The sequence below is a fragment of the Leucoraja erinacea genome, chromosome 2 (assembly GCF_028641065.1).
Source record: "Leucoraja erinacea ecotype New England chromosome 2, Leri_hhj_1, whole genome shotgun sequence".
Classification (NCBI taxonomy): Eukaryota; Metazoa; Chordata; class Chondrichthyes; order Rajiformes; family Rajidae; genus Leucoraja; species Leucoraja erinaceus.
This window is the reverse complement of record NC_073378.1, coordinates 75,914,556-75,940,947: the sequence shown is the minus strand read 5'-3', so window position 1 is coordinate 75,940,947 and position 26,392 is coordinate 75,914,556. Positions and strand designations below refer to the sequence as shown.

The window sequence follows — 26,392 nt, the reverse complement described above, 5'->3', positions numbered from 1 at the left end:
GAAGTACAAGGAATAAAGTGGACGAGCTTGAAGCTCAGTTAGAAACTGGCAAGTATGATGTTGTGGGAATTACTGAGACATGGCTGCAAATGGGCCAAGGCTGGGAACTGAATATTCAAGGGTATACCTCCCATCGAAAAGACAGACAGGTGGGCAGAGGGGGTGGGGTTGCCGTGTTGGTGAGGAATGAAATTCACTCCCTTGCAAGGGGTGACATTGAAACAGGAGATGTGGAGTCAGTATGGATAGAACTAAGGAATTGTAAGGGTAAAAATACCCTAATGGGACTAATCTACAGGCCCCCAAACAGTCGCCTGGACATAGGGCGCAAGTTGAATCAGGAGTTAAAATTGGCATGTAGCAAAAGTAATGCTGTGGTTGTTATGGGAGATTTCAACATGCAGGTAGACTGGGAAAATCAGGTTGGTACTGGACCCCAAGAAAGGGACTTTGTCGAGTGCCTTTGTGATGGATTCTTTGAACAGCTTGTATTGAAGCCTACCAGGGAGAAGGCAATTCTGGATTTAGTGTTATGTAATGAACCGGATTTGATAAAGGACCTCGAGGTTAAAGAGCCATTAGGAGGCAGTGACCATAACATGGTCAGGTTTAATCTACAATTGGAGAGGGAGTAAGAGTAGATCGGAGGTGTCAGTGTTGCAGTTGAATAAAGGGGACTATGGGACCATGAGGGAGGAGCTGGCCAAAGTTGACTGGAAAGATACACTAGCAGGGATGACAGTGGAACAAAAATGGCAGGTGTTTCTAGGAATAACACAGAAGGTGCAGGATCAGTTCATTCTTAGGAGGAAGAAAGTTTCTAAGAGGAGAAAGGGACGACCATGGCTGACAAGGGACGTCAGGGACAGTATAAAAATTAAAGCGAAGAAGTACAATGTAGCAAAGATGAGGGGGAAGCAAGAGGATTGGGTAATGTTTAAAGAACAACAGAAGATAACCAAAAAGACAATATGGGGAGAAAAGATGAGGTACGAAGGTAAACTAGCCAAGAATATAAAGCAGGATAGTAAAAGCTTCTTTAGGTAAGTGAAGAGGAAAAAATTAGTTAAGACCAAAGTTGGACCCTTGAAGAGTGAAAAAGGTGAATTTATTATGGGGAACAAGGGAAATGGCAGATGAGTTGAACAGGTACTTTGGATCTGTCTTCACTAAGGAGGACACAAACAATCTTCCTGATATAGTAGTGGCCAGAGGATCTGAGATGACAGAGGAACTGAAGGAAATCCACATTAGGCAGGAAATGGTGTTGGATAGACTGATGGGACTGAAGGCTGATAAATCCCCAGGGCCTGATGGTCTGCATCCCAGGGTACTTAAGAAAGTGGCTCTAGAAACCGTGGATCCATTGGTGATAATTTTCCAATGTTCTATAGACTCAGGATCAGTTCCTGGGGATTGGAGGGTAGCTAATGTTATCCCACTTTTTAAGAAAGGCGGGAGAGAGAAAACATGGAATTATAGCCCAGTTAGCCTGACATCGGTGGTGGGGAAGATGCTGGAGTTAATTATAAAAGATGAGATAGCCACACATTTGGATAGCAGTAACAGGATCGGTCCGAGTCAGCATGGATTTACGAAGGGGAAATTATGCTTGACTAATCTTCTGGAATGTTTTGAAGATGTAACTAGGAAAATGGACAAGGGAGAGCCAGTGGATGTAGTGTACCTGGACTTTCAGAAAGCATTTGATCAGGACCCACTTTTCAAGAAAGGAACGAGTGAGAAAACTGGGAATTACAGATCAGTTAGCCTGACTTCGGTGGTGGGAAAGATGCTGGAGTCAATTATTAAAGAGGTAATAATGGGGCATTTGGATAGCAGTAAAAGGATTAGTTCAAGTCAACATGGATTTATGAAAGGGAAATTATGCTTGATTAATCTTCTGGAATTTTTTGAGGATGTGACAAGTAAAATGGACGAAGGGGTGCCAGTGGATGTAGTGCACCTAGACTTTCAGAAAGCCTTTGATAAGGTCCCGCACGGGAGACTGGTGACTAAAATTAGAGCACATGGTATTGGGGGTAGGGTGTTGACATGGATAGAAAATTGGTTGGCAGACCGGAAGCAAAGAGTAGGAGTGAACGGGTCCTTTTCAGAATGGCAGGCAGTGGCGAGTGGAGTGCCGCAAGGCTCGGTGTTGGGGCCGCAACTGTTTACTGTATATATTAATGATTTGGAAGAGGAAGTTTGGAGCAACACTAGCAAGTTTGCAGATGACACAAAGCTGGGTGACAGTGTGAACTGTGAAGAGGATGTTAGGAGGTTCCAGGGTGACCTGGACAGGTTGAGTGAGTGGGCAGATGCAGTATAATATAGATAAATGTGAGGTCATCCACTTTGGCGGTAAAAAAACAAGGGGGCAGATTATTATCTCAATGGGGTTAGGTTAGGTAAGGGGGAGGTGCAACAAGACCAGGGCGTCCTTGTACACCGGTCACTGAAAGTTGACATGCAGGTACAGCAGGCAGTGAAGAAAGCTAATGGAATGTAGGCCTTCATAACAAGAGGATTTCAGTATCGGAGTAAAGAGGTTCTTCTGCAGTTGTATAGGGCTCTGGTGAGACCACATCTAGAGTATTGTGTACAGTTTTGGTCTCATAATTTGAGGAAGGACATCCTTGTGATTGAGGCAGTACAGCGTGGGTTCACGAGATTGATCCCTGGGATGGCGGGACTGTCATATGAGGAAAGATTGAAAATACTAGGCTTGTATTCACTGGAGTTTAGAAGGATGAGAAGGATCTTATAGAAACATACAAAATTATAAAAGGACTCGACAAGCTAGATGCAGGAAAAATGTTCCCAATGTTAGGCGAGTCCAGAACCAAGGGCCACAGTCTTAGAATAAATGGTCATTTCAGACTGTTTTTCACCCAGAGAGTTGTGATCTTATGGAATTCCCTGCCACAGAGGGCAGTGGAGGCCAAGTCACTGGATGGATTTAAGAGAGAGTTAGATTGAGCTCTCGGGGCTAGTGGAGTCAAGGGATATGGGGAGAAGGCAGGCACGGGTTATTGATAGAGGACGAACAGCCATGATCACAATGAATGGCGGTGCTAGCTCGAAGTGCTGAATGGCCTCCTCCTGCACCTATGTTCTATGTTTCTCTGTTTTCTATGTCCCACATAGGAGATTAGTGGGCAAAATTAGGGCACATGGTGTTGGGGGTAGTGCTGACCTGGATAGAGAAGTGGTTGGCAGACAGGAAACAAAGAGTATGGATTAACGGGTCCCTTTCAGAATGGCAGGCAATGACTAGTGGGGTACCGCAAGGCTCGGTGCTCGGTGCCCACAGCTATTTACAATATACATCAATGATTTGGATGAAGGGATTCAAAGTAACATTAGCAAATTTGCAGATGACACAAAGCTGGGTGGCAGTGTGAACTGTGAGGAGGATGCTATGAGAATGCAGGGTGACTTGGACAGGTTGGGGAGATGGGCAGATGCATGGCAGATTAAGTTTAATGTGGATAAATGTGAGGTTATCCACTTTGGTAGCAAAAACAGGAAGGCAGATTACGATCGAAATGGCGTCAAGTTGGGAAAAGGGGAAGCACAACGGGATCTGGGGGTCCTTATACATCAGTCTACGAAAGGTACAGCAGGCAGTGAAGTAAGCGATGGCATGTTGGCCTTTATAACAAGAGGAATCGAATATTAGAGCAAAGAGGGGCTTCTGCAGTTTGTCAGAGCCCTAATGAGACCACACCTGGAGTATTGTGTGCAATTTTGGTCCCCTAATTTGAGGAAGGACATTCTTGCTATTGAGGGAGTGCAGCGTAGGTTTACAAGGTTAATTCCCGGGATGGCGAGACTGTCATATGCTGAGAGAATGGAGCAGCTGGGCTTGTACACTCTGGAGTTTAGAAGGATGAGAGGGTAACTCATTGAAACATTTAAGATTGTTAAGGGCTTGGACACGTTAGAGGCAGGAAACATGTTCCCGATGTTGGGGGAGTCCAGAACCAGGGGCCACAGTTTAAGAATAAGGAGTAAGCCATTTAGAACAGAGACGAGGAAAAAAATGTTCTCACAGAGAGTGGTGAGTCTATGGAATTCTCTGCCTCAGAGGGTGGTGGAGGCAGGTTCTCTGGATGCTTTCAAGAGAGAGCTAGATAGGGCTCTTAAAAATAGCGGAGTCAAGGGATATGGGGAGAAGGCAGGAACGGTGTACTGATTGTGGATGATCAGCCATGATCACATTGAATGGCAATGCTTGCTCGAAGGGCCAAATGGCGTACTCCTGCACCTATTGTCTATTGTCGTCTTTTGTTCCTCACTCCGCGACGGTGGCCTCACTCCTACTTGGCAATCGCTTCGCACAACACCTCCACTCAGTTCGCAATAACCAACCTGATCTCCCGGTGGCTCAGCACTTCAACTCCTCCTCCATATCCAAATCCAACCTTTCTGTCCTGGGCCTCCTCCATGGCCCACCGCAAATTGGAGGAACAGCACCTCATATTTTGCTTGGATGGTTTACACCCCAGCTGTATGAACATTGGCTTCTCCAATTTTAGGTAGTCCTTGCTTGCTCCCTCCTTCCCCTCCCATTCCCAGCTGTCCCACAGCCCACTGTCTCCGCTTCTTCCTTTCTTTTTCCCGCCCCCCTGCCCCGACATCAGTCTGAAGAATGGCGTCGACCCGAAACGTCGCCTATTCCTTCGCTGCATAGATGCTGCCTCACCCACTGATTTTCTCCAGCTTCTTTGTCTCCCACCCATTCACACGTACTGATATCCCACTTTCCTCACCCACTCCCTACACACACATTGGGGGAAATTTTACAGAGACAGGTTAACCTACAAAGCCAATGCGTCTTTGGGATGTGGGAGGAAACCTACACGTTTGCAGGGAGAATGTGCAAATTCAATGCAGACAGTGCCCGAGGACAGGATCGAACACAGATCTCTGGCGTGTGAGGCAGTAAGTCTACCAGCTGTGCCACTGTATTTTGTTTTCCAACATACAAAAAATTATACGTTGAAAACTTTGGTTACTAAAAAAAACAAACTATCCATTTTCAGTCTTAAATCTCTAAGTCACTCTATTTCCCCCTTTACAGCCACTGTATGTTTTAATTCAGTCCAAGACTCCGGGGCAGTTCATTGGCCATAAAGTCGCTGCCTAAAGGGCCTGTCCCACAAGCATGCAACTGCATGCGGCAAGCGCGACCAAACCGGAAGCGGGGGCAAGGGCGGAGGTCGAATGATCCCCGTACAGGGCCGGACCCACCAGCATGCGACTGTACGCGGCAAGCGCGACCAAACCAGAAGCGGGGGCCGCGCGGAGGTCGAGTGAGTGACTTGAAGTTCGAGCAAAGTCCGCGGGAAGTTCGCGTGTGACGTACGGCGTCAAGATGGTGCGTACACCCGTCGAGGCGGTGCGTACGGACTCAATGCGGCTGCGGGCCGGCAGGCCGCTGCCGCGTGGAATTTTTGAACACTGTCAGTTTTCCGGAGTCCCGCGCGATGTTGGGACCAGCTCCGCACAACTCCATACGGCTCCAGCGATCGGCCCCGCGAGGCCATACGGCTCAAGCGACCACGTTAGGACGCGTTTGCCGCATGCAGTCGCATGCTCGTGGGACAGGCCCTTAAAAGTGCCAGAGACCCGGAATTGATCCTGAATATGGGTGCTGTCTGGATGGTTTGCACCTTTTCCCTTTGATCGCATGGGTTTTCTCCAGGTGCTCTTGTTTCCTTCCACATTCCAAAGGTGTGCAGGAACCTTTTTCAGACCCAACCCAAAACGTAATATTTTCCTTTTGACCAGAGATTCTGTCTGACCTGTTGAGTTACTCCAGCTTTTTGTGTCTATCTTTGGTTTAAACCAGCATCTGCACTTCCTTTGATTAGAAACATAGAAACATAGAAAATAGGTGCAAGAGTAGGCCATTCGGCCCTTCGAGCCTGCACCGCCATTCAATATGATCATGGCTGATCATCCAACTCAGTATCCTGTACCTGCCTTCTTTCCATACCCCCTGATCCCTTTAGCCACAAGGGCCACATCTAACTCCCTCTTAAATATAGCCAATGAACTGACCTCAACTACCTTCTGTGGCAGAGAGTTCCGGAGATTCACCACTCTCTGTGTGAAAAATGTTTTTCTCATCTCAGCCCTAAAGGATTTTCCCTTTATCCTTAAATTGTGACCCCCTTGTCCTGGACTCCCCCAACATCGGGAACAATCTTCTTGCATCTAGCCTGTCCAACCCCTTAAGAATTTTGTAAGTTTCTATAAGATCCCCCCCCAATCTTCTAAATTCCAGAGAGAACAAGCCGAGTCTATCCAGTCTTTCTTCATATTTTCATATGACATCCCAGGAATCAGTCTGGTGAACCTTCTCTGTACTCCCTCTATGGCAAGAATATCTTTCCTCAAATTTGGAGACCAAAACTGTACGCAATTTGTGGATTTGTGGACTTTAGGAGAGCTCCCCCTCCCCTCACCCCACTCACCATCAACAACACCATACTCACATCTGTGGAGTATTTTAAGTTCCTGGGAACAATCATCTCCAAGGACCTTAAGTGGGGGTCTATCATCGACTCCACAGTCAAAAATGCACAACAGAGGATGTACTTCCTATGACAGCTGAGGAAGCACAATCTGCCACAGGCAATGATGGTACAATTCTACACAGCCATTGTGGAGTCTGTCCTCACCTTCTCCATCATGGTCTGGTTTGGCTCAGCCACCAAGCACGACACCTGGAGGCTGCAGTGAATCATGTGCAACGACTTCCTGCACTTCTTTATAAACAAGGTTGTTTCTATTAGGGCTCTTATCTCAGCTCCTGCCTCAGACCCACCTGTTCTGGCCCCTTGCCGGGTGGCATTTGATAAGTTTGTTCCCCTGACGCTGTCGGGTCTAGAGGATGTGGTTACCCATATCAAGCCATCGGGTTCCCCATGTGATGCTGTCCCTCCTCTTCTTTTTAAAGAGGTCTTCCCGAGCATAGGGCATTCGGTCCTTGCCATCATAAACAGTAGCTTGTCTTCCGGGGTTGTCCCCATAAAATTTAAACATGCTGTAGTGCAGCCATTACTCAAGAAACCAGGCCTGGACCAGACTGTCCTGGCCAATTTTAGGCCAATCTCAAAGCTGCCATTTATCTCAAAAATCATGGAGAAAGTAGTTTATGCCCAGCTGAAACTCTTCCTGGATGAGCACAACATCCGGGAGGTCTTTCAGTCTGGTTTCAAGGCTATGCATAGCACAGAGTCGGCTTTGCTAAGGGTCTCTAATGACATCCTCCTGGCAAACGACTCCGGTAATTATGTGGTTCTTGTCTTGCTGGACCTATCTGCCGCCTTCGACACTGTGGACCATGGAATATTAATTTCCCGATTACAGCAACAAGTGGACATCTGTGGCAGTGCCCTGGGATGGTTCAGGTCCTATCTGGCAGACAGAACCATGCGTGTAAGCCTTGGTGGCCTTGAATCCTCCTCTGCTCCCTTGGCATATGGGGTTCCACAGGGCTCAATTTTAGGCCCCCTGCTTTTCTCCCTTTATCTACTTCCACTGGGCTCAATTTTAAGAAGGCATGGCATCTCCTTTCACTTTTACGCGGATGATAGCCAGTTGTATATGCCACTCAGGAAAGAAGATAATTATTCCCTAAAATCACTTCTGTCTTGTCTTGAGGACATTAAGTCCTGGATGGCCTTAAACTTTCTGGGACTTAACGAAAAAAAGACGGAAGTGATTTTGTTCGGCCCTAATGGCTGCCGTGAACCTCCCTCTGTTGACTTGGGTCCACTTGCAGTGTTTGAAAAGCCAACAGTTTTAAACCTGGGTTTTATGATGGACAGTGATTTTAAATTAGATAAGCAAATAGGCGCAGTGGTTAAGTCCAGCTTCTTTCACCTAAGGAAGCTGGCAAAGGTGAAGCCTATTCTGGAGCGGCAGCATTTTGAAACAGTAATCCATGCCTTTATTACATCTCGGCTGGATTACTGTAATGCGCTCTACACTGGAGTCTCGCGAGCTTCGTTGGCGCGTCTCCAGTTGGTCCAAAATGCTGCCGCTCGCCTTTTAACCGGAACTCGAAAGAGGGAGCACATTACGCCAATTTTGGCCTCCCTTCACTGGCTTCCAGTGCACTTTCGAGTTCATTTTAAAATTATTTTATTTGTTTTTAAATCTTTGAATGGCCTCGCCCCGCCTTACCTCTCTGAGCTGCTCCACCTATATGCTCCTACCCGGTGCCTCAGGTCAGCGGATCAGCTGCTCCTTGAGGTACCAAGGTCTAAGCGGAAGCTCAGAGGGGATAGAGCCTTTTCTGTTGCTGCACCGGCACTTTGGAACACCTTGCCGCTGCAGATCAGACAGGCCCCTTCACTGTCCATCTTTAAATCCTCCCTGAAAACGCACTTTTATTCACTGGCTTTCGACACTGGCTGAGACTTTGTTCCTGTTTTAGTGCTTTTAATGTCTTTTAATTTTTTACTGTTTTTATAGTCCTGTCGTTTTAATGGTTTTAGTTTTGTGATAACTTTTTGTTGATTTCCATTGTACAGCACTTTGTGGTAACTGATGTTACCTAAAAGTGCTTTATAAATAAAGTTATTATTATTATTATCCGATCAGCTGAGAAGGTTATTGGCTGCAACCTTCCCTCCATTGATGAACTGTACACTGCAAGGGCCAGGAAGCGAGCGGGCAAGATCATCTCTGACCCCTCTCACCCTGGCCACAAATTCTTTGAACCACTTCCCTCTGGAAGGCAACTCCGGACTGTCAAAGCTGCCACAGCCAGACATAAAAACTGTTTTTATCCACGAGTAGTTGCTCTACTCAACAGTCAAAAATCTGTAGCCTCCCTTTGATCTGGTATTTTGTTGGTTCACATGCTTGATCAATGGTGTTTTATCATTAATGTTTTATTATTATTTATGTTTAGTGTTTTCTGAGTCATTCGTAACTGTCACTGTATGTCATGTTATTACTTGTGGGTGGAGCACCAAGACAAATTCCTTGTATGTGAATACTTGGCCAATAAACTTACTTCCTACACACACGATACTATACAACAGAACTTTATTAATCCCAGGAGGGAAATTGTGTGTGTGGGTATATATAATATACACACACGCACACGCACATGCTTCAGCTCCAGCTCCAGCTCCAGCTCCAGCTCCAGAGTTGGGTTTCAACGGTCGCGGCGAGGCTGTGACCGGACAGCAATGGCGGCCAGATCTCCCACAATGTTAAGGGAGAGAGAAAGTCCCTGGCGCCGACCAGTTGCCATGGTAGTGCGCATGTGCAGGGTGGCCGATGATGTGCAGGCCGTGGTTGTGCGCATGTGCATGGGGAGGATGTGCTGGCCGTGGCAGTGCACATGTGCAGGGCAGCCGAGGATGTGCTTGTCATGGCGGCGCGCATGTTCAAGGCGGTCGGCCGTGCCGGCGGATGAGGTGCGGCCGGAGAGCGGAGACCCGGCGGCCCGGACATGGATGGCGGGCGGAGACGGAGAGTGACAGAGAGAGAGATAGAGAGGGGGGTCTGCTCAGAGTTGAACGGTAAGTGTCCCGGGTGCTCTGAGAGTGGCGCCCGTGCGCCGGCAGCGCAGCCTATGCTCGGTTCCGGGGCTGCGGGTCGGACGCTCGCCAAATACGAGGGAATTCCCTTCCCTGTGCCCAGGAATCCGGGATCACCCCAATCCTGCACCGCAACCACTGGAAGAGTGACCGTCCCCCGTCCCTATTCATTAACCCCGCCCCCACAGGGCAATTTTATCTCAATACCAGGAATGTGCATCTACCTAATTCAGGGATTGATCCTGATCTACTTGATTTTTTTTATTGCTTGCCAAGCCGGGCAAAATGGCACGGCTTTTAGGTTACCCGGCGGGACTTTAGGTGGCCATTGGCAACCGGGCAACCGTTAATTACGAGCCCTGAGGATACATTTTGGCAGAAAGAACAGGGAAGACATTGTAGGCATTAAAGAATATTCAGAAGATGGAACTCAGTTCATAAATCTTTGAAAGCGGCAGGATATGTTGAGAGGATGGAGTTCCTGAAGCATTTACAATTCTGGACTTTGTAAATAGAGACAGAGAGTACAAAAAAGGAAAATTGTATTAATTATTTTTTTAAATGCTGTTTAGGCCAGAATAAGCCAATAGAATTGATGTTAAGAGAATTAAGTTTCAGGTGAAGGCCAGTGACCATGTTTCAGTTTTATCAGTTTCCTTGGTTGCGCACCCTAAAAGCATGTCGGCAGTGGAAAAGCCCAACTGTGCAATCACCATATATTGATCAGATGGTTCAGTTCGAATGTGTGGAAACCAGAAATTAGTTTTCTATTCTGAAAATGATCTATGACTGGAGTTGAAAAAATAAATCAAAATTTGCAGTCAGGAGCAAGTTTCTAATTAAAATTGAAATTATGGTGCCTTTCAAAGGGACCCTTGGGCATTCACATGCAAAAAGGCAGCGTCTGTTCTGATTGAGCTGGGCAATTAATTCTGCCCATTTTGACCTCGTTATTTCTGAAAAATACATTAGAAAGATTAATGATAAAACATGAAGTTTGTTTTGAAGTAAAACTTCAGAATATGAATTCACCAAGCTTTTTGGGGGCGCAACTTTGCCATTCTTTTTGTACTCCAAAGGAAGATGGACGGATTTGTTAGCAACCACTTATCACTCCCTTGCCAACTAAACATGCTAACCTAAGGAACAGGAATAGAAATGGACTTTCTGCCCACTTGAGCCTGCTGTGCAATTCCATATGATCACGTTCGATCTGATTATTCGCCTCACTTACTCTCCTGTGTATTCACATACACTTTGATTCTTGAATAGTCCATCTTAAGCTTGAATACACTTAATGACTCATTCATTAATGAATATACGCAATGACTACATTCACACTCTGGGTTAGGAGAATTCCAAAGATTCTGAAGCCACTGAACCAATCTACGTGGTATCTGATCTGTGGTCATCTTGGACAAGACTAGATATTGGAGCTGTGTCCTGACAGTAATCAATATTTATTGTCATCTTTTGTTTGATTTAAGGTTTTTAAATTCGGCATCCTTCGTGAAGTAGGCAATTTCCTTCCAAATATATTACAAATAAATTTGCTACAGGATTTTGTTTTGTAGAAGTTAGGAGAAATGCATTTGTTATTACTTGCTTGCCTTTATATGATCTTGAACATTACTTTTTTCCAGGTGGACGAGATAAGCGTGGAGGGCCCGTCTTGACATTTCCAGCACGCAGCAACCATGACAGAATAAGACAAGAAGATCTTAGGCGGCTTATCTCTTATTTAGCTAATATTCCAAGGTATATAACCTGCATTAATGTTCTGAAAATTGTACTAGTTGTGTATTTTGCACAATTTATTTTGCTGCAAAACTGTCTTTGTTCAAAATGTGAATGGTGGGAAAAATTAATATTCTGCCAAATATCTATGTAATTTTGCTTAGAAACTTGGTAAATATTAAATGATGGCACTGGGAAGTACTGCTGTTATTGACGATATAGGTTGGCAACTATCAGTATATAATATATTTTAGAAAGTCAACAATATTTGGCTAACAAATTTGGTTTAACAAATATTGAACACAGTTAGTTTTATTTGTTTTAACTCAGATTTAAATGAATGATTGACTTTGCCTATTGTTCCATTTGTGGAAGAGTTTGAACCACCACTTTCTGTTTGTGCAAGTATTTCCAAGCACTAATTTTAGATTTCACTCTCCAATCTGAAACGATTGTTTTTCTCGATTGGTTAATGAGTGGAAAACAGTGAGGAGGAATTAACTGGTCATTTTGGGTTGGGAAGATGTGACTAGTGGAATTTCACAGTGATCACTGCTAATGCCTTGGCTGTTCATAGTCTACATCGGAGATTGGGTGGGGGCGGTGTTGACGATTAACTTTGCTGATTACACTAAAATAGGTGGCAGTGTTAGCCTTGTCAAGCATGCAGCGTCTTCTGGGAGAATAGACAGGATAAGTTAATGGGCAAGGATGTGGCGGCAGCTGGGATATAATATGAAAAAATTGGAGAACATTTACTTTGGTACTAAAACAGAAAGACAGCATACTGTGAAAAAGTGAGTTTGAAGTTTTAGGAGAACTTTGGCAGCCTGGTATACAAATCACTAATGTGGAGTGATATCAAGCAATTAGGAAAATAAGCACTTGTTTAAGAAGTAACTGCAGATGCTGGAAAATCAAAGGTAGACAAAAATACTGGAGAAACTCAGCGGGTGAGGCAGCATCTATGGAGTGAAGTAAATAGGCAACATTTCGGGCAGAAACCTTTCTTCAGACTGATGTGAGGGTGGGGGGAGGGAAGAAGAAAGGAAGAGGTGGAGGGAGAGCTGAGAAGGGGAGGAGATAGTAAGGACTACCTGAAATTAGAGAAGTTAATGTTCATACCGCTGGGGTGCAAACTGCCCAAACGAAATATGAGATGCTGCTCCTCCAATTTACGGTGGTCCTCACTCCGGCCATGGATGAGGCCCAGGACAGAAAGGTCGGATTCGGAATGGGAGGGGGACTTGAAGTGCTGAGCCACCAGGAGATCAGGTTGGTTATTGCGAACCGAGCTGAGGTATTCGGCGAAGCGATCGCCAAGCCTACGCTTGGTCTCACCGATGTAGAGCAGCTGACATCTAGAGCAGCTGATGCAATAGATGAGGTTGGAGGAGGTGCAAGTGAACCTCTGCCGCACCTGGAAAGACTGCTTGGGTCCTTGAATGGAATCAAGGGGGGAGGTAAAATGACAGGTGTAGCATTTCTTGCGGTTACAAGGGAAAGTGCCAAGAGAGGGGGTAGTACGGGTGGAAAGGGATGAATTAACCAGGGAGTTGCGGAGGGAGCGGTCTCTGCGGAAAGCAGACGGGAGGAGATGGGAAGATGTGGCGAGTGGTGGGGTCACGTTGGAGGTGGCGAAAATGACAGAGGACTATTTGTTGTATGTGACGGCTGGTAGGGTGGAAGGTGAGGACAAGGGGGAGAGAGAGCAGAGTCACGGGGTATAGACGAGACCCTGGTGAGAGCCTTGTCTATGGTAGAAGAGGGGAACCCCCATTCCCTGAAGAATGAGGACATCTCCGATGCCCTGGTGTGGAACACCTCATCCTGGGTGCAGATGCAGCGTAGACGGAGGAATTGGGAGTAGGGGATGAAGTCCTTACAGGAAGCAGGGTGGGAAGAAGTGTAGAGTCAAGACAGTTCTTAACTTCTTTCACTTCTCCTACCAACTCTCCCCTCTCTCCTCCCTTGCCCCACCTTCTCCTTCCTCCCCTCTTTATGCAGTCTGTGTTTCTTGTTTATATGTACGCTCACTTTGTGCCTTGTTTTCTTCTCTCCAGTGAGGAGGTGTGTAAGCGTGGATTCACTGTGATTGTTGACATGCGAGGCTCCAAATGGGATTCCATTAAACCGCTGCTGAAGATTCTACAGGAGTCATTTCCTGGCTGTATTCACGTTGCACTGATCATCAAGCCAGACAACTTCTGGCAGAAGCAAAGGACTAACTTTGGGAGCTCAAAGTTTGAGTTTGAGGTACTTTGAGACAGATATCAGAATAAATCCAAAAGCAGATTTAATGGTTCACAGCAGATTTTTGGCAAAGCATTAACTTCTTTATTTCAAAACAAGAGATTTGAAAGTTTATTTAAAGTCACTAGTGACAAGACAAATTATTGCCATATTTGTGAGTAAATCCCGGAAGTTTATAAACATGTTTTGTGAAAACACATCTAGTCCTAAGTACTGTTTATAACTAACTTAAGCAAGGTACTTGTCATTGTTTAAATCTCTTAAGAAACAATATTTAGGATTGGTTTATATAGATACATAGATACATAGAAAATAAGTGCAGGAGTAGGCCATTCGGCCCTTCGAGCCTGCACCGCCATTCAATATGATCATGGCTGATCATCCAACTCAGTATCCCGTACCTGCCTTCTCTCCATACCCCCTGATCCCTTTAGCCACAAGGGCCACATCTAACTCCCTCTTAAATATAGCCAATGAACTGGCTAATTTAAGAAATTAATCCATTTAACTAACAGGAAAAAGCTGGTATAGTGGACTAAACATTTGAGAATTTGACCTGATGAGTTGGGACTTTATTACTTAAGTTATCTCATAACATTTTCATCCAAAAATAATCAGAATCTCTGTAGGCACACTTGCTTCTTCACTATATTGTGTGATAAGATAATGTTCAGTTCGTTATGCAATCAATTGGAGCAAAGTTTTTAAGGAGTCCTTAACTGCGTTTACGTGACTCTTTGGTGAACTGTTATTCAGAGTTCCCACAATTAGTAACTGAATGAAAGAAAGCTTGCTGCAACTTCTATTGAATGATTACGGCATGTTATTCATCACGTCTTTCTAACTGCTGAGACTTAAAAACCAGTGATTTATTTTTGAGTGAAGCCATGGTGGTCATTATTCTGCAGGTTGGTTTCTAAAAATTGGGTACAAATTGACTAAATGTGAGATAATGCATAGGTCATTTTTTGTTTTCAAATTTTGGGTATAATATTTTTAAAATTCTGTGAAAAATGCTAGTTCACAACATGATTAATGGATGCCCCCGATCACCAGAAAATATTTTTGGTCAACTAGGTATCAATAATGTGTAACACACATTAAATATAGTGACAATTTGCAGGGATGAAAATTGTGGTCTTGTCGGAGAAAAATGTATAATAAGAAAACAAGGTTAGTCAAAAGCTGCTCTTAATATGAGACATGAATGTACAAAGAGCCGTGATTGCACGTTATAGTATTTGGCACCGAGGAAGGAACTGCAGATGCTGGTTTAAACCAAAAATAGACACAAAAAGCTGGAGGAACTCAACAGATCAGACAGCATCTCTGGAGAAAAGGAATAGGAGTCGTTTCAGGTCGAGACCCTTCTTCAGAGTTTATGTTGGAGTAGAACAGTTTGCTACAAGTCAGCAAGATAAAGGTGATGGTCATGTGGGACAATGTGAGGGAAATTTAAAATGGTTGCATTTTGAGCAAGGTAAAATCTGATGAGTGCGGATTATGGAAACCTAGAAAAATAGGAAATGAAAGTCGATTTTGATTCGACAGAACTCCAGTTAAAGATTTCAGTAATTCAGTGGTTACCGTGGGATGGAAAAGTTTGATTAGGTAGCCTTAGTGAAGAATGGTAGTTAAGTTAGAAATTTAGTTAAATTCACAATCAGTGTATTGAAGCTTTGGGCAGCCTGCTTCAATTTAAGTATTAGCCAGTGGAAGGAACTAGAGAAAATGGTGGAGGGTGACAATAAATTATATCTCTTTCCTAATAAAAGATGTGTTGCATGAGTTGGTATTTTAAAAGCAGTCTGAAAGGATAGTGTTGGCAGTGACAGTAGGTGGTGGAAATATAGAGCAAGAGTGCATTAATGAAAATTGAATTGTTGCTTCCCGACAATGTTGTGAAGAGAGAAACTGTATTGGAGACAAAGAGGTTAAATATAAAATTCAAGGGGCTCTCTAGCTGGAAGTTGTGAAGCAGTGAGAGAAGCTGTTGCTTGAAATGTTTTGGGTCCATTGGAATAGACGGTAGGAAATTGCGTAAGGCTGGATAGAGTGGAGGTGACACAGTTGAAGCAAATGTGTAAACAAGGTACAGTTTAAAGTAAAACTACTCATTCAGTTATCAAAAAGTCTGCAATAGCCACTGGACATTCCAAACAAAAGTTCAGGAACTGTTTAGAGATCGTAAAACTTGAAATTAATTACTTCACAAACTAGGTATACAATAAAACATTTAATGAAGTGCCTGACGTTGATTGTTTTATTAATGGAAATTTTTTATTTTTTTTTTGCTGCAGGTTTTTGCGGCAGGTTTTGAGATTGCACTAAAGTTCTGCAAGTAGTGTTGGTTTGTACCTCAATCTCTTGGTAGGCTGTTCCTTTTTTGCAGAGAATACTATATACTTCCCTCTGGGTGGGGGTGAAATATTTAAGTTGATTTTAAACTATATATCCTATAAGTTTCTAAAGTTTGATATATGATTCTTGGTGGCCATGTCTTTTAAAAGAAATCCATGCTATCTTTACTGGAGAGAAAATCAGATCCGTAAAAAATGTAAATCCGGAGTTCTGCCAACATAAACAAAAGCATTTTTCAAGCAGTGTAATAAGTTTCACATAAGTGTAATCTTTGATAGTGACTTATTATCCAATTTGGTAACATGTTCTCTGCTTTTAGACCAACATGGTGTCCATAGAAGGTCTCACCAAAGTAGTTGACCCATCGCAGCTTACTCCGGAGTTTGATGGCTGCCTGGACTACAACCACGATGAATGGATTGAAATTCGTGTGGCCTTTGAAGACTTTATAAGCAATGCATCACACATGTTGTCCAGGCTGGAAGAGCTACAGGAAATGCTCGCCAAAAAAGACTTCCCTCAGGACTTGGAAGGAGCAAGAAAGATGATTGATGAACATTCGCTGCTGAAGAAGAAAGTAATCAAAGCTCCAATTGAAGAACTAGATCTAGAAGGGCAAAAATTGCTGCAAAGGATTCAAAGCAGTGAAAGTTTTCCCCATAAAAACTCGATATCAGGGAATGCAGATTTTCAGGGCCTTGTACCAAAAGTGTCCAGTATGTTGGACAGACTACACTCAACCAGACAGCATCTGCATCAGATGTGGCATATACGCAAGCTGAAACTCGATCAATGCTTTCAGCTAAGGCTGTTTGAACAAGATGCAGAAAAGGTAAGGATTGATAAGCCATTTAGGTTGCATTAACAATCTTGGCTGGTTTTGGAGTGATATTGTTATTTCCAAAGTTAATTTAAATTCAAGTGTGCTGAGAACCATTGAAATTTATAGTACACGAGGAAGCCATTCAGTCCATCTTATTTGTGACAACTGAGGAAAACAGTCTTTTCCAGCTTTTGGTTCACAGGGTTAAAAAGATTATGGTTCCAGCACTCTTTGTAATGGCAGGAATCGGTATGTTATGGGAAGATAGTGGTGGGGGAAATGGGCGTTGTGTGGGGGTGGGGAAGGTGAGGGGGGGGGGGGAATAGGAGGAGTAGAAGGAAGGGGTAAAGGGGCAGAGGGGTGACATTTCCCATATTTCCATTACATTTAGTTTGAAGGTATTCCTCCTGTCATCACCCCATAACCTGAAAAGTGGTGTTCAGAACTGAACCAAATGGGCTTGATCCAAAGCTTAAAATTAATAAAACATCCTTAAATTCCAAACCTTTTCCTGTTTTTTTGTGAATCTTTAAAGATAGAGGATGCTATCCCATTAACCTCTTTCATTGTATCTTGTACCTGTCAGTCGTGGGAGATTTATGTACTTGGGTCCCTAAATTTTCTTGGATCCAAATAGGAAAGACTCATACTTCTAATTGAAGTTCATAGTGTTGCAGATTTTTCAATCTGTCAGTTTTCAAAATCTGTCAGTGTCCCTTTTGAATGTTGTCCCTTATTTGTTAACTTGGTGTCATCAATTTACTTGGATGTATTCTTTCATCTGTATCATATATAATGCTGGGGACAGTTCCTGTGTTTCCACACGGAACATCAAGTTTGTATCCATTGTCTCTCATCCTGATCTTTTACCCATAACAAATTCAAGTTGAGTTAAAAAAATCAAGGCTTTAAACATGTTTTTAAACCCTTCACATGAAAAGAACACAAGAATGTAAGTAGGATTGGGTGTGACTCATCCAGCCTGGTGTACTGTTCACAAGATTGCAGCTAAATTTCTACTCAATTTTCCCACCTTAGAATTTTGAAGTTTTCAATGAGTTCACCTCTCAGCCATTGAAATTTGGAGAGTATCTGCTTAATCTCTTCTATTAGCACAAACTTCCCATATCAAGAATCAACGGAATAAAACTTTGTTGCACTCTGTTGCAAATATATTTCCCCTTGGGCAGGGAGAGCAAACCAGGATAAAATATTCCAAAGGCAGCTCACCAGCACCCTACCATGAAGCAGCAAGATTGACTCTTATTCTTGGATCCTAATACTGGTCAACGTATCATTTGTCTTTTACTTGGAGCTATAGGATCTTAGAGCTATACAACATGGAAACAGGCCCTTTGGCCCACCTTATCTGTGCCGACCAAGTTGCCTAAATGAGGTTGTCTGGCTTGCCAATGCCTGGCCTATAGCCATCCAATCGTTAGCATGAACCTGTCTAAATGTCTTTTAAACGTTGTCCTTCATGATTTTATATACCACTCTCTGTAAGATTGTCGTTCAGCATTCTCTGCTCCTGAGAAAAGAGACCCAGTTTACCCAGCCTGTTGATGTAATTTAAACCCTCCAGTCCAGTCACAACTTCGCAAATCCTTTTTGCATGCTATGCATCTTAATGACATCCTTCTTATAGCAGGGTGTCTAGAAATGTAGCCAATACTTCAAATGTATTTAGGATATTCACAAAAGTTACCATTGTCTTGTACATCTGTAACATGATGTCCCAACACCTTGTATATCTGTAACATTACGTCCCAAAATCTTGTACGTCTGTAAAATGAGGTGTCCCAACTCATGTACTCAATACCTTGACTGGTAACGGCAAGCATCTCAAGTGCCGCTTTCACAGTCCTGTCCACTGTGGGGCCACTTCATGGAACTATGTACCTGCCGCCCCAACATTCTCTGTTCTACAACAATACCTCAGGGCCTTTCCATTGCTTGCTCTAATTGCCCATTGTCTTTTAGTAATTTATAGGACACTCTGAATGCCTTTTAAAACTTTCAATGGTTTCTGGTTTTGTTTTGCTCCCAGAGTACTTAATCTCACATTAACCCTGTCATCCAAACCATTGATGTTTATTGTGTGCAGCTGAAACTCTGGCCCTGATCCCACAATCCAAAAATAACTTGTTTATTTCTGTTTTCTATGTGCTAATCTATCCCTGATCCATACCAATATATTGCCAACAATTTCATATGCTCTAATTTTATTTAATAATCTCTTGTATGGAACTTATTGAAGGCTTTCTGAAAGTTCAAACACACATCAACTGGTTCCCCTTCACTTTGCTTATTACAACCTCAAAAAAGATTTATCAAACATTTCTCTTTCATTGACCTACTTTGAAGCTGTCCGATTCTATTATTATTTTGTGAGTGCTACCACTTTGATAATATATTCCCATGTTTTCCTTCATATTGATGTCAGGCTAACTGTAGTTTCCTATTTCCTCCCTCCTTCCTTTCTTAAATAGTGGGGTTAATTTACTACTTTCCAATTTATAGGAGCCATTCAAAATCAAATCCAAAAAAAATCAATGGCACTTTGGAAGATGACTGTCAATGCATCTAATATGTCTTTGATATCTTGAAAATTTATCGTGTTCCTGGAAATTACAAGCTTTCGTTCCCAACAATTTCTCCTTCTTGTTTTACTATGTTAACTTCTTCATTCGAGGCATTTTGTTCTCCACTGATTAGTGGACATTTTCTGAGACTTATACAGGTGCACAACCTTTTATCCGAAAGCCTTGGGACCAGACACTTTTCGTAATTCAGAATTTTTCGGCTTTCGGAATGGAAGATTTTTAGCGTAGATTTTAACGGCTGGTCGCGAGTTTGCGCCTCGATCCCGGCAGTTACTCGAACGCGAGTTTGAGTCTTCAATGTAGTTTTTTCTTGCAGAATAGGAGAGAATAGGGAGGGTTAGGCTGGGATCATTCTCTGCGAGATAATCTTAGTGCGGGAGACAAGTGTAGGAAGAGGTGTACTGACTGTGTGGGCAGAACTTTGGAAGTGATTGCCCACCATTCTCAAAAGCTGCTGTGTCTCCCTGTCCCTCCAACTCCAGAGGAATCCGCTGCCCGATGCGCCGCTAAGGCGACAAGTGGCAGTTCGCCCACAGCCCGAGCTGCGCCCTCTCATCTGCAACCCGGGTTCCTCTGGAGTTGGAGCGGGGCTGGGCTAGAGTTGTTGCTGGCTGTGAGTCTCTGGGATCTCCGTGCTTGCAGTGGGCCTGGGGGTCGGTGTCCCGATGAGGGGGCGCAGCTCGGGCTGTGGGCGAACTGCCACTTGATGCTGTAGCGGCGCACAATCGGGGAGCGGCTTCTGGTTTTCTGACGTCTCTCAACCCTGTCCAGGGGGACGGCAATAGATTCAGCCAACAGGAACCCGCTCATATGGGCCGCTACAGAGACAAGTGGCATAATCGCTTGCCCGAGCTGCGAACCCTCATTGACACCGACCCCCTGGCCCACTGCAAGCACATCCCAGAGATCCCAGATCCGTGCTTGCAGTGGGCCTGGGGGCACAGTGTCCCGTTGGTCCTGACCTCCGGTGACTGGCACTAGCTCAACGTTTCTCTTTCATTGCAAAACCCCCGCGAAGCTGTCAATGGGCGGGGAGCTGGAGAGGGGAGGGAAGGGTGTCACACACATGGCCTGGAATCAGAGGGGTTCCTTCATATTGAAACTTAGGGGAGCGGCAATTTGCTGCTGCCTGCCCGCTGAGTTAAAAAGTTCTCATGCAAGACTCACGATACACTGTGTAACGTGTCTACCGTGGGAACTTTTTAACTCAGCTGGCAGGCAGCAGAAGATTGTCAATTATTAACCCTCCCGCGCAATATACCCTCACCTTCTCTTTTATGAATGGGGATTTAGTTCCCCTTTCTTCGAGGACCGACCGGAGGTTCCGCTGTCACCTCTGCGGGCCGTCCTCGGTGAACGTTTTCAAGGACCTTTCTTCAAGGACTGAAAAAATGTCGCTATTCGGAGGTTTTCGTTATTTGGAACTTCGGATAAAAGGTTGTGCACCTGTACTGAGAACAGACAAATTTTCACAGCAGATACTATGAATCTCGGTGAAAGCACAATTATAGTCAAAACACAGAATCAAAAAATAACAGATCAGCACTGAACGGCAGGTTATAAACTGGTACCTCGGAGCTTCAATTAACCCGGAGCAAAATGATAGTAGATTTTTAATTGTGGTGCAGCCCTACAGGTTTGGAGCAAGGCCATTTTTTTTGTTGAAGTACAGTTGGATAAGTAAGATATCTATTCATTGAATACATGTAGTGGCATAATCCTGCATTATCCATGACCAAAGCCATGTTTTTCTCAAACACCTCTGCTGCACAAAAAGATCATGGGCAATTCAATGACAAAGGCCCACTTTTCCCTTATCCCTTCATCTCATGACTCTCCATACATCCATTGATCCCTGTCTTATATATGTGCAGTTGCATATTGTTCTGCTTTGGAGAATTCCACATATTAATAAGCCCCAGAGTAAAGAAATATCTTCTCAACTCAATTTTGAATCCCTACCCTGAAAAGTTGTGAACATAAGATAAGAAAAAAAAAGTAGACCATGCCGACCCTTGATCTTGCTTCACCATTTGATAAGGTCATGGCAAATCTGATCTTAGCATCAGCTCTACTTCCTTGCTTGTTCCCCACAACCATTGATTCCTCGATAAGCATGGTATCTGTCTATCCAAGCCGTGAATATATTTAACATTTTAGTCTCCAGCTCTCTGGGGGAGAGAATTCTAAAGATCAATGATTCTCTGAAAAGGAATTATTCCTTATCTTGAACTAAAATGGCAGCTAGTTATTATAGACCAGGCTTCCTAGTTCAATAAAATTTGGATCAATAAAACTCCCTCTTATTTTTCTAAATACCAACGAGTATAGCCCAAAACTTCTCTAACTTTCCTCATTAAGACCACGCCATTCATCTCATCAATCAATCTATGCATCTTTTCTGAACAGCCTCCCAGCTTAAATGTATCCCAGCTTCAATAACGAGATTACAATTGTATGCAGTACTCCATGCATGGTCTCTCCAGGACCCTGCAAGTTTTATCAAAATGTCTCAACTTTCATGCTCTGTTCCCTTTTTAATGAAGTCTGTTATTCCATTTGCCTTTCTGATCACTTGCTGTACCTGCATGCTAACGCGGTGTTTCATGTACAAGTATACCCATTCTTCCATATTAAAAAAAAATCTGTAATGTCTTGTCTTCTAAACAAAATTCTGTTTTTCTATCGGTGGATCACCTCATTTCCGCACATTGTACTCCCTGCCATATCTTTGCCGAGCCTCTTAACCTATCTGTTGCTCTTTGTAGACTCTTTGTACAGTCTGTACACTGTGGACGGCCTGATTGTAATCATGTGTAGTCTTTCCACTGACTGGATAGCTTGCAACAAAAGGCTTTTCACTGTACCTTAGTCCACTTGGCAATAAACTAAACTTTGCGTTCACCTTTGAGAAGCCTTTCAAGTTCTAACCTTTCCATCCCTCTCCAAGCCTTTTATTTTCATGATGAACAACTTAATCTTATTAAATCTAGTAGGAACAGGCGAGAAAGACCGTTGGAGTAACTCAGCAGCTCAGGCAGGATCTCTGGAGAAAGTGGATAAATGACCTTTCGGGTTGAGACTTCTTTTATAAACCAGCATCTGAGGTTCCTCCTGTTTACAGGAAAAGGCTAATCTATCTCAGTGTTTTGTGGGACAAACGCTTAATCGCAAAATTAGCATAGAAAGTTTATAATGCACCTTGGATTTAGACCAAGGCTCTGTACAAATGTAGCAGGGCTTCTCACTTTTGTACAATCATTGTTTTCCCATGTGAACGTTCTGAATCACACGAACCAGCACACTGATCCTTTTGTACAATGACGTTTAGAAGTTTCTGACCATTTAAACATGCTATTTTCTGTATGTCATGCCAATGTTTAGAACTTCAAATTTTACCATATTACATTCCACCTGCCACCTTTTGAAAGATATCCTTTCATACTTCACTTTCTTCTCGGACATCACTTTCCCTCCTCACTTTTAGTTTTGCACTTTATTCTGCATCCAGACAAAGAAAGCTATTCCAAAGTGTCATGATGCATTGAAACTAGACTGCAGCCAGTTTCCTGATGAATCATCAAACTAGGACTGCAGACAAAACTTTAAACTGAAAAACGGACTTACAGAAAAGAACAAAGTTATATGTTCAAATTTGTACAAAAGAAAAGACAAGGCACAAAAAGGCAAATATAGATTGGATGGGGAGAGGACATTTACAAGTAGTGGGAGAGTCTAGGACCAGCGTGCACAGCCTCTGTAGACTTTAGGAGTAGACATAGGAGAAGAATTCGGCCCATCCATTTTGATCCACCATTAGATCATAGCTGATGATCATAGTTGAAGGTATGAGATGGTAATTGGCTAAGATAGACTGGCAAATTATACTTAAAGGGTTGAGGGTGGAGATGCAATGGTAAAGATTTAAAGACCGCATGGATGAACTCCAAAAATTGTTCGAGATATTGGTGTATGATTATTGTGTGGATGCTCTGTATGCTTTAACTGAAATCCATTATAAAGAAGTCCATAATAATGAGGGTGAACTGTGTTCACACTTGCTTTGCATTTGGTCATTATGTACAATGCATGCTGCCAATTCATGGCTTCATTACCTGTCAAATTTGTTTCTGGTTATTGAAAAGCAACCATAATGGTTGCATAATGTTTCCCACATTAATCAGAGCAAGGTAAGTTATTCATTAGACCAAAGCAAACCGATTTGTTTGTTGCTACTCTTAATTTGGCAGTAAATTACGCGAGGAGTACTCAAGTACAACTCCATGGGAGTTCCCAATCAAGAAATGTTAGCATCATAGGCTCTTTCCTGGCATGGTCTCAACACTTTGTTTAAATTCAATGAATGTGAAACTCCCTATAAATAGTGACTATCTCGATCTGGGGACATCAATACCATCAGAAATCGTTGCTAATATGCCCCCTGAAGGAATTGTTCAACAAACAATCTGACAAGCATTAGTAGACCTCTTGCTTTGATGCTGAGAATGTATCTTGAAATAATTCTCCATTTGTATTGGGTGTCAAATTCTCTTTTTGGGTGTGGTGGGTGCCATTTTTACCTTTGCTAAAGCGTTATAATTAGGATTTGGATGTTCCCCTTATCAATCTTATATAGACTCATGCCACTTCTGAGTACAAATGTCAAATTATACCCTAGTATTGACTGCAAATAAGTTGTTACAGAGTTAATTGACTGATTTGACTTGTATTAACCACCTCTGAATTCGGAATTAATACGAACTATGTGTTTCAGCTCATTTAGGATCAGATAAGGTAATCAATCCAATATATACGGGCGGCATGGTGGCGCAGCGGTAGAGTTGCTACATTACAGCGATTATAGAGCCAGAGACCCCAACTACGGGTGTTGTCTATACAGAGTTTGTATGTTCCACCCGTGAGCACGTGGGTTTTCTCTGAGATCTTCGGTTTCCTCCCACACTCCAAAGACGTACAGGTTTGTAGGTTAATTGGCTTGGTACAAATGTAAAATTGTCCCTAGTGTGTGTAGGATAGTGTGTGTAGTATACTCCCCCATTTCTTATTAGATCCAAACTTATGTTCCTTTAACCATTTGTGCTAACTCCTCTTCTTTCTAATCGTCATTACACCAATTTGAATATTGTCTGAGGCAACAGACTGAGAGAAATTTTAGAAATTTCAAGAGATTTCTCTATTTTCCTTTACCATCTCATGGAAAACCGCAATTCTTGACCATTCATTCTACTTTAATCTAGTAGCTTACTAGAATGTAGTATTTACCTGCTTCTTAATCATTACTCAGCCATCTTATTACTCTAAAAGCATTTAAAACACATTTGGACAGATACATGGATAGGAAAGGATTAGAGGGATGTGGGCCAATGCCGAGGCGGGCAAATAGGACTAGCTTAGATGGGGCATTTTGGTCGGCATGGTCGAGTTAGGCCAGAGGACCAATTTCCATGCTGTGTGACTATTAATAAAACATTCAAGTTTATTGTTTGGAAAACACCCATGCAGTTCAAGTAATTAGTGTTTTCATTTAGTGTAATAATTAGTGTAATGATTTATGTTCCTTTGTGGTTTATGTACCAAATCTGTACATAAAAATTATGAATTGGAAAAAAAAACTACCAGTGAAATTATCTTAAAATTTAACACTATCTTAAATACTGCAACATTTGATTGCTGCTAATGTTAATGAGATTTTACCATTCACTAATCAAGTAACAATTTGCTTCTCAGTGATAAACAGCACATTCTCTTTTAACATTAAATTATAATATCAAGTTTTCATATTCTGGAATCCACAGCCTTAAACAAGGCTACCACCACTTAAAGGCATAAAGTCATACAACACGGAAACAGGCCCTTCGGCCCTGCTTGCCTATGCTGACCAAGAAACCCCATCTACACTGGTCTTACCTGCCTGTGTTTGGCCCACATCCCTTCAAACCTTTCCTATCCATGAACCTATAAATGTTGTTATAGTACCTGCAACAACTACCTCAGACTTTATCCTTTATCTGTGTACAGATGGCTTGATTGTTTAAGAGGATGGCTTGATTGTTATCACGTATAGTCATTTTTTTGACTGGATAGTACGCAAACAAAAGCTTTTATGAACCAAATAAACGGAACTACCCTCCTCCGGCAGTTTGTCATAAAGTCAGGTACTTTGGACATAGGCTTAGATATAAAAGGTGAAGAGGGATCTGAACTTAATATAAGCAGGTAGGTCAGCATAGATAGGCATCATAGTTGGCATAAACGGTAGATTGAAAGAGCAATTTCTATAGAGAAAAACATAGAAAAAAATGGATGCATGAGTAGGCCATTTGGCATACTACAATCCAGCACTTTCAATATGACTGATCATCTAAAATCAGTACCCTCTTCTGTTTTTTCCCCATATCCTTTGACTCCTTTGGCCCTAAGAGTCGCATCTAACTCTCTCTTGAAATTTGCCTGAAAAAAGGTCCTTATAGCCCTGTCTCACGGTGCAAGCTGACCGACGAGGTACCCCCAGTGAAAGACTCGTGGTTGTGTACGAGATTCCAAGTGTATGATCAAGAGTTTAACCGAGTTCCCACGGGTATGACAAGTTTGCCATTCACTTGTCATTTCTGCGATGTTCCAAGTTCGTCTCCCGAGTTACTCTTGAGCCAACCGTGAATTAAGGTATTTTTTAATGATGGCATCTTTTGAAAAGTAACTGGGGTGGGGGGGAGGATGTGCTTTGACAGGACCTCGGGTCTACTTTCCAAGGTACCCCAGTCAGTACGTTCACAGTTACCATGAAGATTGAAACTAAGGTCGGTATTGTGAAGTAATCCGAAGATTAGATTTCTCATCCAAATCTGGACGAAAGGGATACGATTCGTTTTGTAATGGCGCGTTCATGAATGTTGAGCATTTCCGAGAGCTTGTGAAACTAAACGGAAAATGCGATGGATAAAATCGCATGTTAAAAACTGCAAGTTGTTAGAGAGTCGCCCGAAGCAAGAGGTGGGCAGCACTGGAGCAGTGATACC

The 26,392-nt window shown here is 43.1% G+C and overlaps 1 protein-coding gene across 4 annotated transcripts in view; it reads left to right on the top strand.

Annotated features, from left to right (window-relative positions):
* The window catches only part of LOC129711306 (triple functional domain protein), a 333,015-nt gene that overhangs the window by 89,452 nt on the left and 217,171 nt on the right, over positions 1-26,392 (top strand). For all 4 annotated transcript variants that reach the window (XM_055658878.1, XM_055658886.1, XM_055658868.1 and 1 more), the window contains exons 3-5: positions 11,219-11,333; positions 13,376-13,568; positions 16,246-16,758. In XM_055658878.1, the coding sequence (XP_055514853.1) occupies positions 11,219-11,333; positions 13,376-13,568; positions 16,246-16,758 (821 nt within the window). The remainder of the gene's footprint in view (positions 1-11,218; positions 11,334-13,375; positions 13,569-16,245; positions 16,759-26,392) is intronic.